The sequence below is a fragment of the Tinamus guttatus genome, unplaced genomic scaffold, assembly GCF_059628265.1.
Source record: "Tinamus guttatus ecotype Peru unplaced genomic scaffold, ASM5962826v1 Tinamus_guttatus_pri_ptg000287l, whole genome shotgun sequence".
NCBI classification, from domain to species: Eukaryota; Metazoa; Chordata; class Aves; order Tinamiformes; family Tinamidae; genus Tinamus; species Tinamus guttatus.
In genome coordinates this window covers 5122912-5144840 of record NW_028288821.1, presented here as the reverse complement: position 1 = coordinate 5144840, position 21929 = coordinate 5122912, and the positions used below count along the sequence as shown (strand labels likewise).

Here is a 21929-nt window from a genome sequence, read left to right as displayed (position 1 = left end):
AAGAAGTTAACTGCCAGCAATGGCTCAGGCAAGTTCTATTTGCAATTTGAAGGATTTGTTAATTATTGGAGGGCATGGTAGGGAGCAATGTATTAAGGGGGAAGGAGTAAGATGATGGAGGTGGCGCAACTGACGCTGGAGTTAGGCTGGGCTGCGTTCAGTCAGCGTGGGGAGAGGAGAGTGAAGAGGAGGACTCTTCACTGGTGCCTTACAGCTGCCTGGGGAGTGGGTATAGGGAAGGCAGAGCCAGGTGCCTGAAAATGCCCTGCAAAAGTGTTGAGAGGCCATGGACACCAGTGTGGCCAGGAAAATTCAGGTGGAAGGGGAAGGGTTTTACCTTAGGCATGGTCGATGCCTGCAACAGGTTGTCAGTCTCTATGCTTAGAGATGATCAAAACTTGATAAATCCGTGAGATACCTGGTTTACAAAGTTAGCCCTGCTTTCGGCAGGGATTCGGACTAGGTGATGTCCAGGAGTACTTTCCTATCTGAATTACTATATCACTTTTATGAAAATGAACTGTATTACCTTATTTTAAGAGGAGTCAGTGTTTTTCTTTGTCTTCAGTTTGCTTGAAGGATTTTTGTTTTGCTAAATTAACAGAGTATTTTCTCTGAACAAGCTCTGTATTAGAAACTTCTTTTAACCAACAGGAAACATAATTTATCTAAGCTTAAGAGCAAGGGACTTTGTGTGATCACCTCTTACACAGTTGTCAGACATCTAGTTAGTGTTAATTCCACAAAAAACGTGATAAAACAGCTTGGGGCAAGCCTGTTGCTGCCTAATCTTGGTCTACTCAGTAGAAATAGTAGATTTGGTATGTTTGCTATATGAGACAGTATCCATGTTGTGCAACGGAATTTTAGTGTTTGTTCTAAGGGTGTTCTAAGAGAAGAATTTGTTGTTCTAGAGTACTTGTTACTAGAATCAGAGCAGCTCAGAAGTTGGGTCAGAGTGATACTGTGTTACATTTGCTTGAACTTTCTTTTCAACTTAAGAAATTCAGTGGCAGAATTGCAGACAGGAGTAGCGAGATGGCTGCTGACTTCTTACAGTTTGGAAATGAAGTTTCCTGAATGATATATGCAGTCTTTACGTGTTTCAGTAAAAAAAATGAATTTTATAGTATACAATAAGAAGGGGAAAATACAAATTGCATTCAGTAACAAGAATAATGTGGACAAAACAGCTGCTAGAAAAAGTATGTATTGTTCTTAATAAGAACAATTATTTCTATCTGGTAAGATAGTAACTATCTTTTCTGTTTGTTAGTGAAGAAAGTAGTAGTGCTATTACCAAAGTGTTTTTCTGTGGGGATTTCTCATAGAGACACTAGTTCATGTGCCTTGTATGTTTATTGCTGGTTTTACACATACCAAATGTTCTTTTCTTTTTGTTTTTTTCTCCTTTCTCCCACAGAAGATGAAGGAGAGACTAAGTCAAGGGCTGTTCCAAGGGAGGAGGAGGAAGATGATGATGATGACGATCCCGAGAATAGGTATGATTCCATCTGTAAGGACTTAAAACAGATTATAACACACCCTAGGCGTGGGCGCATACCGGCACAACGGAAGAGCAAGCAGGTTGTAAAAACCAGGACTGCCTGCCTTGTAAAGACTCGCTCACAGGCTTCCCGCAAGGTGGAACAAGGGGCCAGAAAACAGAGGCCAAAATCCAGAAATGCAAAGAAAGTATTTAGAAGTGTTAACTAACACACCTTGCGTAGGGTGTGTTATAAGTGCACTGCAGCACTGTCCATTTTATGTTCCCATTGAACATGTGGGTTTTGTGACAAGTTTTTTACTCAGTCAGGTAAAAACCTACTTTTGCTAGATGTGAATTTCAAGTAGTTATATGAATAGAAGGTAAAAGTTTGCATCTGTGTAATGTGCAGTGCTAAAATCTCTATGGATTGAACTTGGTTATTACTGTTACATAATTTGCTTTTTTTTTTTAATTGAAATACCTTTTTTCAATAAAGAGAAAATACAATGTGGAGAAAACAGTATTAGAGACATTTCAATCTGTTAATTAAACTGAGTTTTAATCCATTAATGAATTCCTGAAGTCGCTAATGTGATAGCAAAGGCTGTGATTCTATAAGCACTGTGCATAGGCTCAACTGATCTCAAGGAGATTAATTATACATTATATTTGAAGTCTTTGCATAGATATTTTCAGAATGGTGGCCTAAATGTATTGCTTGGGTTTCTAGTTCAATAACAATGAATCTATGTAAGATATAGTTAGTTCTTTAAGACATGTCATTAACCGATACCATTGTAGTCATTGAAATTAGCCTGTCTAGAAAATGTAAAAGCTTCATTTCTTAACTAGTGAATGCACAACATAAATAAAGTATTGCTCAATTACGAGCTGGAGTTTCTTTTTGGAAATTACTGTAGTTAGACTAAACATTTGTTCAACAAAATTTTATACAGTATTTCAGAAACTGATTTTTTTGCCACATAGTGTATATGGGACCAGCTTCCTAGGTTTGCACAATTGCTGATGGAGTCTTTTTCTGCTTCTGAGCCTTACTAGTTTAGAATATGGTATCCTTGTTTCACAGAGTTGTATGTTTTGATATGTGACTGAAGTAAATTTTAAAAACGCTATTTTATATCCTTTACAGACCTCAGTTTGGCATAAAAATGTTGCTGCTGATATAGTTCTTGCCTGCTTTCAGTCATAAAATTTAATGAAGTAATTCAGCTTTTAAAGAAAGATGCTTTTTAGGGACCTTACAGCACAGGGTCATAAGCAGAACATGTAAACATTGGTGATACCAGATTTTTTTAAATGATGCTTTAATTTTAATCCAGTTTTGATTTTTTTTTTCTTTTTACTTTCTGTTTTTATTTGCTTCTTAAGCGCTTATGGTAGATAATTTAACCAATGCAATTTTGTCAAAGTTCAGTGCTCACCGTACAAATGCTAACTGACAGATCTTCGTTATTAGTTTAAGAGCTGTATTGGGAAATGAATGAACCCAAATGGTAAAGAACAAATTGGTAATATCAATTTAGGTTTTAAAAATCAGTTTCTGTAATTTGTGTTTAAGCTGAACCTTTGTTGACGTTTTATTTAGATAATACTTTGAATATATATTCTGAGTTGGGGGGGTGTTTGTTAATAAATAGATTTGTCTACCTTCAGACATGTTAACTGGTAACTGCAGTCTGATTTTGCATTCAGCATGCATTATACTTGGCCCCAAAATCAGAGAAAAGTGTAAAAAGATGGAACAAATTCTGAGAAGCTAAAAGCTTGTTGTCTGTTTACTCAACACAAAGTGTTTAAATAGTTTACCTACTTTCCAGATAAGTTGCCTATTTCCTTCCAGGCCAAAGAGGGTACGCAGTATCTACTGGGTATTTGTAGTGTGTGAGCTCTCATGTTTGCAAGTCTCTAGTTAGATGTTTTTATTTGCATACCTTTGGATGTGCATGATATGAACATTAATAGTCTTGAAATCCTCTTTGCCAAAATGCAATATCCAAGTGGGTCATAATATGACAGACAGTGCTGTATGCTTTCATTTTATGTTGTGTAATTATCTATTATTGGTCCTTCTAATCTCTTAAATGGTACTGTTTAATGTTTGCAGCAGTTTTGTTCATTAAGTACATAGTGTATTTAATGCAGAATGCCTTTAAGTATTTGATGGATGCAATAAATTCTTGTAAAACATTTTTCTTGTCCAAGCATTTAATTTAATACAACTGTGACAGCTTTAAGATCGGACTGTTTCCACAAAGACAGTGCAGTATTTAGAACAAGGTATTTGGCAGTTTTGACTAATTATTTTTGTAACATGTATGACATTTCTTTGAAGTGTTCATCTCTTAAAATGTGTTTTAAATGGATCTAAATTTTAAAAACTGTATCAAAGGCCCTGATTAATTCAGTAGTGCTGTAGCTGAAAAAAATGGTGCCTCTTATTAACCACATACAGATGTCTGGTTTTGTTTTTGTTTTTCCATATAAAGGCTTGTTTTGGGCAACTTTATTTCTACATATAATGAGTAGGTATTTATGAACACTACGTGTGAGTTGATAACTAAGTGGTAATAATATTGTACTAATTAATATCTTATATTCTGACTATCTTTATGAATAGCTGTTTTATAGTCAGCATTGTCTCATCAAGATTTTTGACAAGCTGTAAATGAGTCCATCACATTGGCTCCCTAAAATTCATGAACAGGAATGGTGCAAATTATTGTGTGGACTTGATTCCACATCACGAGAGGCTGCACCTACTATTCCATTTTTATTGAAATGTCTGAAGGATAATAAAAGGTAATTCTATACTGTGACTTCCAGTTTGCTTACCTCTTTTTTTAACGTTTTTCTTTAGCATAAATTAGACCATATATTGTAACCAGTTCATTTTAAAATGTTTTCAGTGACATTCTTTCAAGAATGAAGTATATTTAAATCCTAATTATGCATATATACTATGATTTTATTCTAGAATTGCTTTTATATGTCCTGATTGAGATTATGTCCCTATTCTGCAAGGCAGTGTATGAATACATCCTGGAAAAATGTCATTTTAAGCTTGCTATCTGTTTAAATAACTGGGAATGGAGTAGGCTCAAGGTCACAGTAAGCCAATGGGGCAGATATGAGAATGAAATGCAGGTTTCTTTACTGCCTGAAGTCCTGTGCAGGCGATAATGCAGCTTCTGGTGTTTTCTTTTATAGCTTTTTATAGTATTTAATTGTTAAATCTGAGTGGCCAAGAATATACTTTATTTCCATGACCCCAGGAAATATTACAGTATGTTTAATTTTCATGGGTTTCTTTGGGAAAATGGGAGAGTGTGTTTTCACACTACTACGACTTGTTTTGCTTGGTACTTGCAGTTTGATATTAAAACAAACATTAAAATGTTAAAGCAAAAGTATGAAGTTTCTTAGCTTAAAAACCTGTTTGCTTTTAATGGGTTTATATCTTAAAATAGGAATATGCTATGCTATTTGAACCACCTATAATTGTAATGTAAACCAATTTCAGGAGCACAGTACTCTATATAAGCTGTTTGTTTGTTACACCAGTCATTTGTCAGATGCATTTACAATGTTTAATATGTTTAGTTCTAAAATCATTTATATTTAATTCTGTTCAGTTATGTGGTTACGTTAAAAGCAGAAATCTTTTAGATTCTGGACATGTGTGAACAATGTCTTACACTTTTAGTCTGACATTATTACAGTTGAACAGACTGAAGAGAATGTAGCCATATCCATTAAATAAATTCCTCCATCTCCTTTTGATTTAAAGTGGTTGAGTCTTCATCCTAGCCATAAAGGTGTTTTTTTTTTTTTTTTTTTTCCCACAGAGTATATAAGCTATCAGTTACCAATCCACATCATTATAAATAAATAATTAGAACCTAATGAGTTTCCCTAGAATGGAGGTTGAGCTGGCTGTTGGGTTGAAGGACAGCTGTCATTCATAGGGAAATAGCAGCATGTTTTCTTTATGAATAGTAGATTGTGGCGTTTTGTTTCAAAGTGAATGATATATTCATTAGATTTTTTTTTTCCATAAAAACATTAAGAAAGTAAAGAACAAATAAAAAACCCTGTCTTCTCTTGCTATACCTCAATGTACTTTTGTTTAAAAAAATATTAGTGCCTTGTGTGAAAGGTGAGTATCACTGTCCAAATTCAAGTTTTTGTTGACTTTGCTAACGTTATTGGGGGTGATATGGAATAAGTCAGATGCAATATTGCTGGACAGATCTTTGAGGATTGAATTTTAAAATTTTGCAGTTCCTTTTAGCATTGCTTCTTTAGTGTCCAAAGCAATGGGATGATGGTGATGATGATATTGTCGTTTTTTAAATATGAAGGGTGATGAAAAATTGCCAAACTGGTTCTGTCTGCATTTCTTCAAGGTTAATAATTGGCATTAAAAGCTTTCAAAAAGACCAACTTTTAACATTCCAAAGAGTTTTATTCTGAATAAAATGTTCTTCAAAGCAGATGGGTGATATACAATCTTAACTCCTAATAAAAGGAGCATTTCTTCTTGTTATCTTTTTTGTTATTATTATTTTTACCTTGTCTAATTCCCTTTCCTAAATCCTCTGAAAGGGATAATGCAAAAACCCACTGAAGAGGATGTTAGCCTTTAAGTTTTCATTTGGTTTACAGTGTGATACATTGATGTATATGGAATTAAAAGCTCGCGAGGGCTATTACAGTTTAATTGGGACTGCATTTCTTTAGAAATCATTTTTCAAAACAAATGTGATTTTTTGGTTTGTTTTGGATGTTGACTGTTTGTGATTCACTGAGCAATCTAAAATAGCTTCATGTTGTTGTCAAACACATTTTGGTTCCATCTTTTAGTAATAGCACGTGTTAGCTTTAAAACGTTTATGGAAGATATAGTAATGTATTGAAAGAAAGAAAAAGACAGTATGAAGTGTAATGAAAGATACCTTGGAAAAAATTCTTCTGAAAAGTTCCTTTCTTTTGGGGTCACATGTTGTATGGCGGAAAGTGAAATACAAATTTGTTAAAATGTACTTTGTAGTTCAGGTACATAAGAAGCTGTACTGCAAAGTTGGTTGTTCCTCCTAAGCCTGTTCCAAGTGCAGTCTAGATTGTGGTTCTCTTTCATGGGCTTTAAACTGCTGTTTTGACTGGTATATTTACCATCCCATTCTGAACTATATACTTAAAATAAATACAAATGAAAAAAAAAGCTGGGCAGACCAGATCTGACCTAGAAGTAAGTTTCTCATTTAATATTGAAGACTATGAAAAGGAAAGTATAATCTTTCTGATACTTGTATGAGGATGGCCTGGTTGCATTTTTCAGGATTTTTTGCCCCTGGAAGAAGGGGGAAAGTTCTCAGATAAGTCCACTGTTTTCTTGTGCATTTGACACATCATTTCATACCTTCCCTTGGATATATTTCCATATTAGATTTTATTTTCTTTTTTTTTGTGTGTGTGTGTGTGTTGCAAGAGCATGCAAAGAAATAATTTTTGTATGTTAGCTGAAAATATTCTTGTCTTGAGATGAAACCACAAACCTGAGCGAACAGTTTGCAGGGCAGGAATTAAGACAGTAATTCCTCTGTAAAGTTCAGGTTCCGTATTGTTTGATACATTTTTTATTTTGTGTGCGTGTGTGCGTGCACGTATACATATGTATATGTGTGTTTTGCTATAGTTGCCATAAGGCAAGTGGCTTGCAGATATTTGTGGGATTCGGTGTGATTTGTTTTTCACAAGCGCTATTAGCAGCTCATGCTGAGACACCATGAGTTACCCCAGTTACTATACATCTCTACTATAGCATCTCTTTTGCAGCAGAGTGGGTGCAGGCAATCATTAGAATGGTAACATAATTGAAGGCAACTGTGTAGATGTAGGGAAATGATCTTTTTTATTGTTTCTGTTTTAGCAGGGAAGAATTGAGCCACTAGCGGAAGAAAAAAAAATGGGTTTATTCTGTTGAAATGTTTATATATGTATAGTTCATAGCTTTCTGCAGCCTTGTGAAGTGTGAAACTGCTGTTTTAAGAAGCATTATAAACATCAGGTTTCTAAAAGCAAGTAAACACGTTAGAATTAATGTGATGATATATGCTGTCTTTATAACCACGATTTTTTTCATCACACTTCTTTTGTTCAGCTTTCAGCCTGATATTTGACGTTCTGAATGGTGTATAAGATTACATTTATTGTTCATAGATTTGCTTGAGCAATGGAATACATAGTTTTTTCTGTTTTACTTCAAAGAATTGCCAAGAAAATGCTTTTAGAAGAAATCAAAGCCAATCTTTCCTCTGATGAGGATCCATCTTCAGATGAAGAGTCGGATGAAGGAAAAAAGAAACCTGGAAAGCCAAATGAACACCCAGCAGATGATGGTGAGCACCAAAAAATAGCTGGAAAGAAGTGGTGCTGTAATATCTGTCATAATTTCAGAGATCCTATAGAGTAAATTGTAATTAGTAAAATTTCTTCAATTTCAGCAAAAAAAATCAATCAACTAGTGTTGATAGCTGGTTGCCAAGTATATATTACCATCCGTCAGTGTGTATTACCATGAGGATTATTACCCAAACTCCAGTGGGAGTGTGGGGTTTTTTGTTGTTGTTGTAGTTTGGGGCTTTTAAAATTTTATTTATTTATTTATTTATTTATTTATGGCTGGTGTTTAGATTTTGTAACCAATTCAGAAGTCCCAGGGATGTGTGAAGGGTAGTGCATAAAGAACAGTAGGACATGCAAAAGCTCAGGCATGACAGAGCTAGCAAATGTACTTGTTGCTACAGGTAATTCAGATGATCAGAAGGCTTAAAATATGTATACTTGGAAGGCAAGTATGTTTTGTTATTTGTAATTCTCTGAAAAAGCACAGAAAATAGTGAAAATTTGTTCTCATTTTATTTTTTACTAAACATTAAATAAGAAAATAATTACCAGCGTGCATGTTGCACTGATTCTTATCTCTGACAGAAGATAATGAAAAAGAAGAAAATTCCGAGTCAGATTCTGAGGAAGAAGAGTCCAAGAAGCCCCTCTACAGGCACAGGCTGCTGCGCCACAAGCTCACCATGAGTGACGGAGAGTCTGGCGAGGAGAAGAAGGCGAAACCCAAAGAGAAAGGAAGCCCAAAGGAAGGGAAGCGCAGAAATAGAAGGAAAGGTATCGAGTCTTAACTTTTGTGTCACGGGAAGCACTTGCTTCTCTGAAACAGGTCCAAAACACACCAAAATGGATATCTGTAGTAAAAGTCTGTGATTTTAAAGCATCTATATAGACTTTTACATATATGAAATATGCAATTCCCATATCTGTGTTTCATAACTACTTTTGTTTAAAATGTGAAAGATGGCTGCAATTCGTAACAGCTGTCTGGGCTTACTTCATCCTTTGAATTGGATTTATCTTGTTAAATCTTGAATATTCATCTGGAATAAACCCAGTATGACTAAGTCATGAATCTTAATTTCTCTCTTAATGCAAATTTTCTTTTCCTTGGACTGTTAATAGGCCACTGTGTCACTGGAAAATTCCTCTTATGGTGGTTTAAATCCTGCAAGCTTTAGTTGAGCACCAGATGGCGGTGTGAAATGCTGCTCGATTTTTCTCATTTTCCTTATGGAATTTTTGCTTTACCAGTCATATTTATTTTTTAAAAAATTCTCAACATGGTGTCAATGTTCACATAAGGGGTGGCCAGAATAATTCTCAGAACACTTCAGCAATAACTGTGTAAATTGCATTGTTCCCAAGTAGAGCAGTACAAGTTTTTTCAGCTCAGTGTTTTAACCCCTCCATTAACATTGCTTCCCCAAGTATGTAAACCAATCTGTTTGAAATCTGCTACTCATAAAACATTTCAACTTTCCAGTATGTTCAAAGTCCAATTATTTAGCAAGTGCTAAATAGCATGCGGCTTTTAATTACCTGTAAATGCCAGTGATGGCTCCTAAAGGTCATCACGGAAATATTACCTAGCTAATGCTGTTCTTTTAAATGTGCTTTTGATTGACCTTTTACTCAGTTTTAAACTTTCATTGCCTGAAGCAATCTCAAGGCATAAATACAGTATTTTAATTGCCTGTGTTGTTAGTATATTAGTGTTGTTTTCATGAATCATGAAGAGTAAATCATGATTTTAAAAAATATTTGCCACAAAAGCTTATTTAAGTAAAAAACATCTAATGTTTACTGGAGAGTTCTGTATTCTTCCTCCATGTGTTCTTTGAAATGTGAAGCTTTCTAATACAATGCTTTCTGTCATTCACTTTTGAATTATACTTAGCTGTATACATATACAAAAAGGTCTTAAGTCTCGGAGCATAAGAGGCTACTTGAAGGGACTCAGCTAGTGCTCATATCTTCTCTTTTCTACTCTGGACACCTGTTGCTGTTGCTCCCTCTTGATACATTTAATGGCTGCCATTCTGCTGGAAATTGCTGTGATGATTTTTTTATTTTTAAACAATGTATTGTGTGATTACAAAGTAGGCGATGCTGCTTAGTTCACCATAATATTTAATATGAAATCATTTTATTTTCCAAGTGAGCAGTGATGATTCAAATGACTCAGAGTTTCATGAATCTGCAGTTAGCGAAGAAGTTAGTGAATCTGAAGATGACCAACGTCCAAGAACAAGGTACTGCTACTTGCACAAAAGGGTTATATATTCTATTATTTAGCGATATATTTTGTGTACTTTTTTAGCGTTGTTCATCAGTGAAGCAATAAATTACCTTAGTTTAACAAACAATACTTTTCTCTTAATAGATCTGCCAAGAAAGCTGAGGCAGAAGAAAATCAGCGCAGCTACAAGCAGAAAAAGAAACGAAGGCGTATAAAGGTTCAAGAGGATTCTTCAAGTGAAAATAACAACAAGGTACTATATTGTGTTGTTAATTAAATGGGAAAAGGAGTTTGTTTCTTATGCCCTCTGGTTGGGGACTTGGCCATCTGGAGCAGCTCTGTACAAAGTAACAAGCAAGTCGTAGCTGAATGAATGCAATCTGAATAAATCAGATCAGAAAACAGTCTTAATATATATTATATTTAATGTATTAATATTTAATATGTTACTTACATAGTCTGTAGTATCATATGATAACAGTATGTTTAGAACTGCTTTGCAAAGATGGTTACCCTTAATATCTCAGAATATGGTATAATTAAGGTGATACTTCTGTTATCATGCTGACTACTGTGTTTTAAAGAAAAAAAGCTTTTTTTCTGTGAGCTAATCTAGCTATGTATAAAAAATTGCATATGAATATTGCATACATATTAAAACAATTAAAATTGTATTTTAATTATTAAAACAAAATGTAAAAACCAAGGTTTTGGTGATCTTGTCTTTTTTTTTTGTAAATGAATAATTTATTTAATTTCTAATAGAGTAATTCTGAGGATGAGGAAAATGATGACTCAAAATCGCCTGGAAAAGGCAGGAAGAAAATAAGGAAAATTATTAAAGATGATAAGCTCAGAACAGAAACACAAAATGCACTTAAAGAAGAAGAAGAAAGAAGAAAACGCATTGCAGAAAGAGAACGAGAAAGAGAGAAATTGAGAGAGGTATGTTCTGTTTTCCTTGCAAAACATTGCTAGGAAGATAAATTGCTGAAGATGTTTAAAATACCCTCTTTTTGTCTCAGTTTAATTTGGTAAGTAACTGCTAAAGCTGCTTGCTTGTAACCATGTAAACCATGATTTGAGTTGTAATTTCCTGTACATTAGGATTTGTAAGTTTTATTTAAGATTACTGATAAGTTATTTATTGCCTATTACAATTGTCTGATATTTTACGTTTCATGGGGTGGGGGGAGGCTCCTTGAAACAGGCCTGCAGTGCAAAGAGTTGAAGGTTTGCAAAATGCTTAGTGAAGTGTGAAGTGTTCCTACTATGCACTGTTTCTGCTTCCAGGTGATAGAGATAGAAGATGCTTCACCTCTGAAATGTCCAATTACAACTAAGCTGGTTTTAGATGAAGATGAAGAAACCAAAGAACCATTAGTGCAGGTTCACAGGAGTATAGTTACCAAACTGAAACCACATCAAGTAGATGGTAAGGAAAAAAAAGAAGTGTGTGTGTGTTTGTTTTCACCACGACAATATGGCTAATACAACCCAAATTAGAGTAAAACTCCTTGGCAGGCAAAAGGCAAAACGCAGGATTTGATATTTGTTTTTTAGAAGATCGAAATAAAAATAAATGAGATTAGCCATACATTATTCTGTTGTTGAGACGAATCTTAGGAATGTAAAGTTGGAAGGGGCCTCAGAATCATGCAGTTTCTTGCACACAAGCAAAATGAAATGCATGTTTGCCCTTCTGGAGAAAAAAAGGTCTGATTGGTTTTTACAGCTTTCAGTGAAGATTCCACAGTCTTCCAATGCTTTTTTATCTTTTGAGGACTTTTTGTCAGGAATATTTTTTCTAATACCTGAGGTTACTTCATTACAAGTTTCTCCATTGCTTATTCTTCTGGATTTTCCTCAAAAGGTTATCATCTACAACTTTTCCATTTTATTAGTAAATCTGTGGGCATAGTACAGTTCTTAAAGGAAGGTATCCTGAACCAAGTACAGCAGTGGAAGCCTCATTGGTGCTGAGTGTAGCAGAGTAGCATACCTCTTATCAGCTGAATTTTAGAGATTTAATGATTTTTTTTTCAAAAATGTTCCTCAGGTGTTCAGTTCATGTGGGATTGCTGTTGTGAATCTGTAAAAAAAACCAAGACATCTCCAGGTTCTGGGTGCATTCTTGCTCACTGTATGGGTCTGGGAAAGACATTACAGGTAAGGAACAAAAGTCTCCTTGCTTTCTGGTCTGTAGCTTGCTGTAGCATGCTGATCCAGCAAAATGCAATTTTAATAACATTCAAAACAGTAAAAATTTGCTGTTTCCTAGGTGATGTCCTAGGTAGTGACTTGATACGGGTTGATGAAAAATAGGTTTGTAAAAGGTATTCTGAAAGAGAGTTGATCACTGTCATTGTGCAAGTTCTGCTATTGGCCTATCTAAAAATTAAATCAGGAAATAATTTAGATTTATGAAAAGTTTATATTTAATGTGAAGTAATGTGAAGCTCCCTTGCAACTTGGAATAACAGAATTTAGATAGTAGTAGATCAAGGACCTCTGCTTCTAAGCTAGTTTAGTAATTAATCTTGAGCAGGTTGTAATGTTTTACAGTGCTTGTGATTTCGTTTGTTACTCTTCAAATTGTTCCTTTTCCTCAGTGTTTTTGGATTGATTTGCTACACTGCTAAAGTAGAGGTTTCTAGTGAATTTTTTGTCATTTAGTTTCTCATGTCAAGTAGGTTGTGGTTTAAGATAAACAGTGCTTTCTTACAGTTTAGACTGTCCTAGGTGGTTTGTTTCATTTTTCAGCAGTCATTCATCTGTACATTCATATTTTGGAGTCATTGTGCATTGAAAGCATTTAAGACAAGAAATCTTTATTGCCTTGAAAGTAACCATAGGAGTTTCAACCACTTTCAATTATTTTTTTGATTCTTTGTTTCTTTCTTTACAATTTACAGCAATGTAAAGCAAAAAGACTTTACAATTCTTTGCTTCCTGAGATCTTCAAGTTTAAGCCTCCTTTGTCACATCAGTGCATGTAGACTCTTCCTTCTACTCTACACTACTGAAGACCATTTCTTAAAATAGCATTACAGGATATTATAGCATTGATCAATATTATTTCCATATACCTGTGTCTGCTACAAGCCCCCTTTCTTCCATGGGTAAAAATGGCACAGTGAATCACTCTCCAGGTCTGTAAGTCTTTTAAGTCTGAACCTCACTTCCTATTTTCAAGATTTTATTCCAAAACTGGTCACGGCTCATACCTCTCTTTCTTGGGCCTTCTACAGTCATTGCAGGCCTCAGGAAAATACTTATGCTCTGCCAAGTCACCTTGGACTTAAAAGAACTCAAAAGATCTAAATTCAATAATTTCTTGAATTCCCTGCATTTTGATATTTAGGCCTGTATGTTCTGAGGATTCTATTTGCTTTTTTCAAAAAAAAAATCTCTCTATGTAAGTTTTGGGTTTGAATTTAGCCAAATTTAGCATCACTGCAAACGCTCTCTAAATTGTTTTCTCTAAAGCAATGGGGTGAGTTGCCTGTTTTGCTGATGTGCTGCCTCATTTGTTCCCAGGAGTTCCTTTGACAGAAGAACCCTTCCCTTTGCTTCTAAGAAAGGAGGAGGAATGTTTTTTTGAGATCTCTAAAGAAAGGAGAATAGTAGTCTCATCTATGCTGAAAAGGGCTGAACATTTACATTCATAGGTAGAAAGGATAGTGCCCTTAACTGATGTTATCCTGAGCCTTCAGCAAGGAATCTGTTTCATGCCCCTTGACCTGCAGGAATGTGACTGTCAGTGCATCTTTCCAGAAAAATCTGCTACTTACCATTAGAGAAGATTACTGCTGAGAAGAGCAGGGCTGTTTTGGTTTCCCTCTCGTAAGCCTTCATATGGAGGTGGAACTTCCTGTGTTTCAACTTAAACCCGTTACCCCTAGTCCTGTCACCGGTCACCACGGAGAAGAGCCTGGCCCCATCCTCCCTACAATCACCCCTCGGGTACTTGAACATGTCAATCAAGTCTCCTCTCAGCCTTCTTTTCTCCAGACTAAACAGGCCAAGCCAGCTTAGTCTTTCCTCATACGACAAATGCTCCAGTCCCTTAATCATCTTTGTGACTCTCCGCTGGACACTCTTCAGAAGCTCAATGTCCTTCTTGTACTGTGGAGCCTAGAGCTGCACCCAGTGCTCCAGGTGTGGCCTCACCAGAGCTGAGTAGAGGGGGAGGATCCCCTCCTTGGACTTGCTGGCAAAGCTCCTCCTGATGCAGCCAGGATCCCATTGGCCTTCTTGGATACGAGGGCACATTGCTGACTCATGGTCAACCTGTTGTCAACGAGGACTGCCGAATCGCTCTCTGCGGAGCTGCTTTCCAGCAGGCCAAGCCCTAATCTGTACTGCTGCCTGGGGTTATTCCTCCCCAGCTGCAGGACCCTGCACTTGTCCTTGTTGAACCTCATGAGGTTCCTCTCTGCCCAACTCTCCATCCTGTCTAGGTCTGTCTGAGTGGCAGCACAGCCTTTGGGAGTGTCAGCCACTCCTGCCAGTTTGGCGTCATCTGCAAACTTGCTGAGGGTAGTATTGCAGGGGACAGGAGATATCCTCATGTCTTTATCGGATCAATTGCCTCATGAAATGACTGTTAAAGGAAGGAATTTTCAAGTTACTGTGGACCTACTTGATTCTCTGGCAGAAGGTGAAAACTAGAAGTCAGATCTGCAGCTTCCACAGATTCTGGTATCTGTTATAATTGATTTGAAGTCTGTATTATTTCAGTCAGAGCCTTCTTCCTCCAGGATCAGTTCTTAACTATGCAATCACTTTTCATAACACTTCTATGTGAGGTTGTGGCTGTCCATTCTAGATCACATAGCAGCCTACCACCCTTCATTCTAGGTTTCTTCTTCAAATGGGCGCACTGCAGTCATTCCTTGGAGCTCAGTCTCTTTACCACAGTGATGGTGGTTCTCAAAGAGGTTATTTTCTTCCTACAGTGAGGATGGGATCCTCAAAGCATCCATGAGGAAATGCCATCTCACCATCCTCTTCCATCTTGCTCAGTTGTGGTGAATGCTTCCCCATTGGATTGGGAAGCCCTATCACAACACCTGAAGGCTCCAGATCTTTTCGTTCATAGCGAGGTCAGTGTATCGGCATACTGGAATTCCAAGCTGTATAAAAGATATCTCAACTTTTCTGTGCCATAGTGAGATTCGTAACCTGAAAGTGACAACACAAGTGTTGCAACGTTGTCAGTAAATGCAGCAAACAAAATGCTTTACGATTCTGTTGACAGTCAGTTAGGCTTTGAGACTTCTCTGCTTGCTATGAGAATTGTCAGAAGTGTTTGCTTTCTTTAGTGCTCATCTGCCTTGCTGGTTGGCATTAAACATGTTCATCACATCTGAAAGCTACTAGACAGCAGACTAGACAGCTGCTAGATGGGCTTGGCTTGATATCTTCAGTATTACTTTTAGATATTTCGTGTACTCCAGAGAGAATCGAGCAGGAGCCGCTTATTCTTAGCTAGAATTACCTAAGCCTTACTGGATCAGATGCCTTCCCGTTTCGTATGTTTTCATCTCTAAGGATCTTCAAAAAGCAAGGTAATATAGCAAATATATGTTCCTGCTCTTCTCTGACCTAGCTGAGGCAAATTCTGTTTAAGACTTGGTGATCTTGCTAGATTTGGAGAATCTTCTTTCTTGACCTGGGAATTGCAAGATGCAGGAGCTGTTGTGGAGCACTTCAGGTTGGAATAACACCTTTATTTACATGCCTCTGAAGAAAAAAAAAAGTCATGGAGCTACAGAGGAGCAGGGGGGCTGCAGTCATTCTGTATATGTGTTATTCAGGTAAAACAAGCTTCAATCTTAAATGCTTGTGTTGCCCAATCTATGGACAGTATGATTCTGTTAAGTCCAATTGCTGATATTTAGCTTTGTTTATTAATGTTGAGACGACAGACACAAGATTTTGTCCACCCACAGTCCTATAGAAATGGATTTTTGCACATGCGTCAAAATTCACCTTTGAACAGTGTTTTACATATCTCATTCTGACTTAGGAATTATGGTTCTTCAGGACTTAAATTACACCTTATGCTGGAAATTTGCAAGGCACTGCAGAATATTAGAAATGAAATGAAGTCTGTGTTACTTTATATACTATATACTTAAGTAAATTTATAGTATTTCATAGCAGAAGATATTTGTCTGTGTGATCCACGTGTGTTTGTAAGGTTTGACAGTATTTTTGATCGTAACTTCTTGATGAAAAAAAGCCACAATGAAAAGTATGTATTAGTTATTTTGACTGTTACAGCTGAGGTAACTGTCCTTTTTTATGTGGTTCTTTGCCAGTGCTTCTGCCGTACTCTCTTAGGGTGTTTGCCATTTAGCTCTTACAAAAGCTAAAATCAAAGATGAGTTTTTAGAAGACTCTTCTAAGTTATGGAGAAGAATATCAGTAAAGGGTCAGGGAAATAAAGCAGTTAGGGACTTGCTGGCTCTCAAGGATATAGGACTTGTGTCATCAGTCTTTCAGGTACATTCTTTCTGCATCTGAACATAAGATGCTTTCATCTTAGTAAAATCACTAGTATTTCTTTCATTATTATAGCATCTAAAAGCTTGTTTGAAGAAGACTTGGTGAGTTTTCTATGTGAATATATATGTGCTTGTATATCTCTGTTCTGGATATTACTACTCAGTGCTTTATTTTGGATTTGTTTGTGTTTTCCTCTTGTAGGTAGTAAGTTTTCTTCATACAGTCTTACTCTGCGACAAGCTGGATTTCCGGACAGCTCTGGTAGTATGTCCACTGAATACTGCCTTGAACTGGTTGAATGAATTTGAAAAATGGCAAGAAGGTTTAGAAGATGATGAGAAACTAGAGGTATATGGCTTAAAAAGAGTTGTTAAAAATGAGCAACTTTTACATAATTGGCTTGCATAGTTGGCAAGGTCCATCACTCAAAACATAGGTTAAGGAATGCACTTTCTTTGAAAAATGTACTTAAAATAATATGCTTTTGGAATTTAAACGCTATGCCACTATTTGGTGTTTTCAAGAGCAGATTTAAGCATACTCTTCTCCCTTTGAAAGGTCTGTGAATTAGCAACTGTGAAACGCCCTCAAGAGAGAAGCTATATGCTCCAGCGTTGGCAAGATGAAGGAGGTGTGATGATAATAGGCTACGAGATGTATCGCAATCTTGCACAAGGCAGAAATGTGAAGAGTAGAAAACTTAAAGAAATATTTAATAAAGCTTTAGTTGATCCAGGTGGGTGAAAGTTAATGCATGTATGTGCTGTATATGTTATGGTTCCTGGTTTGATTATGTGAGCTAAGTAATCAGGCATGTGGGAATCTGTTTGGAAAGTTATTTTAAAAATAATGTTGGTGAGGGATTTTGAGGGGAGATTGTTGCCTTTGCTGAGGTACAGGAATAGTTGTTCAGAAACCACCCCTTGCGCTTTTGTAAGTAGACTGTCCATGATTTTGTATATTAGGTCAACTAGAAAAACGAACATAGGGGTAAGGTTGCCTGTGACTATTACAGATGAGGCAGTATCTCATGTGACCTGCCCCCTTGTGAATCTTCTTTTTTTTGTTGTTCTGTTCTTTTTCCAAATCTATGTAGACATTCTGGTAGCACTGCTAGGTTACTAACTTGTGTAGATGTAATTAAGTTAAAAAATGGCAGCACCCTGAGCATTGACAGCTTTGGATAATTTCACAAGAAAAAGGAAAAGAAAGATAAGAACAACTGATCTTTCTGTTAGCTTGGTTGGTTGGTAAAAAGGAATCATGCTGTTGGGCAAACTAATGATGAAATAACTGAGTAATTATTTTTATATTCCTGCAAGTTTTTCTCTATTGAAACTAATGACAAAAAGGCAAAAAATGTGGTTTTGTTGGTATCCAGTGTTTTCTGGATGCATTTTGTTTGGCTAAACTAGTGGGGAGTATCTTGCAAGACTCACTAGTTGTTCCTCCCTGTCCCTGTGAATTGCAGCATTGGCCACGTATCTGGAAAGGGGAGTTACGAAGCCCTGGGTTGGCTTATTGCTGAGGCTATAAAAGAGAAAACCTTTGCCCTGGGAGCAATTTTCATTTTAAAAAGTGGCAAATCTGGTATTTGAGTGAAAATTTAATGACATGTGACTGGTTCAGCTGATTGCTGTTAGGGTAGATATATTCTCTAGTAGTAGCTTACATTGCCCTCTATACGACAGAAGAGGGGACCAGAAAGGGCAGGTTTAGGGAAGGTTTATAGGGGTGGAAATAGTGTGAGAAGTGATTTCGTTAATTAACTAGCTCTGCTTCGTGAAATAACAGTGGGATTGCACACTCGTGCGAGGCAAGGAATGACTTCCCACAATGCTCCGTGCTCTGCTAAATTGCTCTTCGGTTTATTGAGAGCTGTTGTGTTGTGCTTGCAGCATATCCATAATTTTATTTCTGTATGTGTTAATACTAGTAAAAATTCCATTACTGTTTAACTTGGCAAGAGCTCTGTAACTGACATTTGTACAAAACGGACTTAAGTTCTTGTAGACATCAGATAACAGAAGAATCCATACCATGCACTGAGCTTATACCAGTCGTTGGTATAAGATCCCCTTGCTCTGCAGGAGACTCGAGCCTCGAGGTGGTTCACAATGGGGTTCATAGAAAGAATGGGTCACTAATAAGAGACGTTTGCCTGAAATTAAGGGAAAGGAAGACTTTGCAGTGGCGTGAGTGCTCTTCACACTGCGGAAGGCACAGAGGTCTTGAAACAGTTTAGGGAAACGTTTCTGGGACACGTTTGAAAACTCACAAACAAGTAAAATCAGACTAGTGTAAATGTGTTTGGAATTCTTTTAGCTAGTGGATTTTCGTAGTTGTCTTCTACACCCGCTTAAAAAGATAACTTTTTTTCTGCTTATCCTAGAATGTCTTTTATTCTTCCCAACTTCCAAAAATTGCTCCAGATCTTAAAACCATCAGATTGTTTAAATCTGTTCTGCTGAGTTTTGTATTCTTTATCTGAAACACCAGTTTCTAACATTTACTAATTCCATGGTTGCTCTGTGTGCTGTGTGTGCCTGTCATGCTGTGTTTGGCACTCCTTGTGCTCCTTGTCTAGGATTTCAGTCTAGCATCCTTGGCTTTATCTTTTAGAAAAAGCTTGTGGACATTTCACCATGACCTTCAGCTACACAGTGGCAATTTATTTCTGTGTAATTCAGATCAGATTTGATTGTGTGTCTGTATCTTAGATAATATTTTGAATTACTCTGTTTAGCCATATCAGTACTCATCTGCTCTCTTACTAAAGCAAAAAAGAACATATGGCTACCTGAATTTCAGTTTTGTTGCAATTTACTGGTGACCAGTAGATGGCAGCAGAAGCTGAATTTAAGAAATAGTTTTATGAAATTTTAGCAAGGTGAAATAACATATGTATGTATGCACACTTGGTGCACAGAGAGTTTTTATAGGAATATATCACCAGGCTTCATTTAATCACTCACAAAGATTTTAATAAGCGTCACCCTTGTTTACCACGCTAGCTACTGTGAATACCTGTGTAAGGGTTAAACAAGAACTTTAATATTGCTAAAGCAAGGCTATTGTGTAAACATAATAAACTTCAGCAAGACCAAATTGGGTATCCTTAGGCCGACAGCTCCTTTGTGATCTTAAAAGACCTGAGATCTAACGTTGTTATTTCTTTCTAGGCCCTGACTTTGTTGTTTGTGACGAAGGGCACATACTAAAAAATGAAGCATCTGCAGTTTCTAAGGCAATGAATTCTATTCGATCTAGGAGACGAATAATTCTTACAGGAACACCACTGCAAAATAATCTTATAGAATGTGAGTATTTTTCTCTGGTTTAAGAAATGCTTCTTTTCCTGAATATAGCTTTGGCCTCAGCAATATATAATTTGAATCAGTTGCAAAAATTTTCATGAATATGATTTTGTCATATGATTATGCTGGTGTGTATCAGCCCTCCTCAATTTCTGTGTAGTATCTAAGATGAGATTGTTTTAAATCCGACATTAAATTTTGAAGTTACCTCTGTTTAAAGTATGTATTGGTTTGAGATGTCTTTTACTGAAAATATTGTTTGTAATTTTTTTTTTGTTCATCAGAAGATATTTCTTAGATAAGACATTCATTTTCTGTTAGAACTAACACTTCCATTAGTACTGTACTTTTGAACAAAAAAGCCTGATATTTCTGTTCTAGATCACTGCATGGTTAACTTCATTAAGGAGAATTTGCTTGGCTCAATTAAAGAATTCCGGAATCGATTTATAAACCCAATTCAGAATGGTCAGTGTGCAGATTCTACTCTGGTAGACGTCAGAGTAATGAAGAAGCGTGCACATATTCTGTATGAGATGTTAGCTGGATGTGTTCAGGTAAGAGCTGTTTAATTATGTAGATTAGCTGGTTGGGAGAGGAATTATTTAATTTTGTTCTAATATAACATTTAATGGACAAATACTCTGTAAATCTGCTATTAAAGTGGTCTCTTAAATGCAGCCGTCACTTTTGACGGTGACCAAAAATACGTAATTTTTATCAAACGTCAGTGTTTCTTGACCAGGACATACACATATATTAGGGAATACAGCTTTTTTTCTGTTAGAAAGTTGTATGGTAGAGAAGGACGAAAGATATTTTGAAATATCCTAATTTCATGTTAAATAATTTTAAACAATACACATCTAAAAACTGCCTGGAATGTTGGTGGTCCATAGTTAGTCACTTGGTTCTGGACTCCTGTCTTTTTAATTTGTGATAATTAGGACAATTGGGAAGAGGAAGGAAGGATGATTAATGATGTCTAAAAGGGTGGAGAAATAATTGGCTCAAAAACCTTAAATTTGAAAGAAAGCCAGAAAAAGAACCTCCTGGATTTCCTAAGTGCAGGCTGGCTCCTTACTCTTCAGTTACCTTGGTGGGATATTGCACCTTACATAGAAGTGCAGTAGGCACTAAGTATAGAGAAATTGCATACCCTAAAACAGACAGCTATTACCTTCAGTGGGATAGTCGGTTAATTTCTGATATAAACATTAGTATTAAATAGCTTCACCTACTTAAACTTTCACGAAAAAAGCTTTAGCATTAAAAAAAAAGTGCAATTGTGCTGTTATCAGAGCAGCTGTTGAAGCTGCAGTCACCTTTGCAAGGATGTGGAACTGAGACATGGGGTTCACTAATCCTGACCAGGTTTGTCTAGATGCTACTGTGCTTCGGTAGTTTGGACTAGTCAACCATGAATACAGAGGTAGGAAGGGTTCTTTGTGAACAGTGCTTGTATTTAGTGTGTTTTTGTTTTGTTTTTCACTTTGTGATTGGAAAACATCTGAATTATTGTAATATATGCAAGGTAATTTGTCATTTAAGATGCCAGAAGTTTTTAAGCTCAGCATAGTAATTTTGTGTTTACGACTAACGTTGTGTTTGTAAAATTACAGAGGAAAGATTACACAGCGCTAACAAAGTTCCTACCACCAAAATATGAGTACGTGCTAGAAGTTAGAATGACACCTATTCAGTGCAAGCTGTACCAATACTATCTGGATCACTTGACAGGTATGTAACAAATACTCAGGTTGTGGTTCATCTTTTTTTTTTTTTTTTCCTTCTTCTAAACATAAAACATCATTCATTCAATGTCTTTCTCTTCAAAGAAACAAATTATCAATGGTAAGATTGGAAGGCTAGTGCTAAAGCTAGAGATATAGCGTTGTAAGTGCACTGCAGAGCCATCCAGTTTCCTTTTATCATCATGCTA

General features: G+C 36.4%; 1 protein-coding gene across 3 annotated transcripts in view; it reads left to right on the top strand.

The window, feature by feature from the left end:
• ATRX (ATRX chromatin remodeler) overlaps window positions 1–21929 on the top strand; it is a 68605-nt gene that overhangs the window by 22740 nt on the left and 23936 nt on the right. For 2 of the 3 annotated variants that reach the window (XM_088527507.1, XM_088527505.1), the window contains 13 exons: window positions 1424–1502; window positions 7778–7908; window positions 8501–8689; window positions 10074–10167; window positions 10299–10407; window positions 10920–11099; window positions 11448–11589; window positions 12214–12323; window positions 16872–17018; window positions 17229–17406; window positions 19853–19990; window positions 20369–20544; window positions 21610–21727. In XM_088527507.1, the coding sequence (XP_088383633.1) occupies window positions 1424–1502; window positions 7778–7908; window positions 8501–8689; window positions 10074–10167; window positions 10299–10407; window positions 10920–11099; window positions 11448–11589; window positions 12214–12323; window positions 16872–17018; window positions 17229–17406; window positions 19853–19990; window positions 20369–20544; window positions 21610–21727 (1791 nt within the window). The remainder of the gene's footprint in view (window positions 1–1423; window positions 1503–7777; window positions 7909–8500; window positions 8690–10073; window positions 10168–10298; window positions 10408–10919; window positions 11100–11447; window positions 11590–12213; window positions 12324–16871; window positions 17019–17228; window positions 17407–19852; window positions 19991–20368; window positions 20545–21609; window positions 21728–21929) is intronic. The other variant, XM_088527506.1, reaches the window with a different exon arrangement.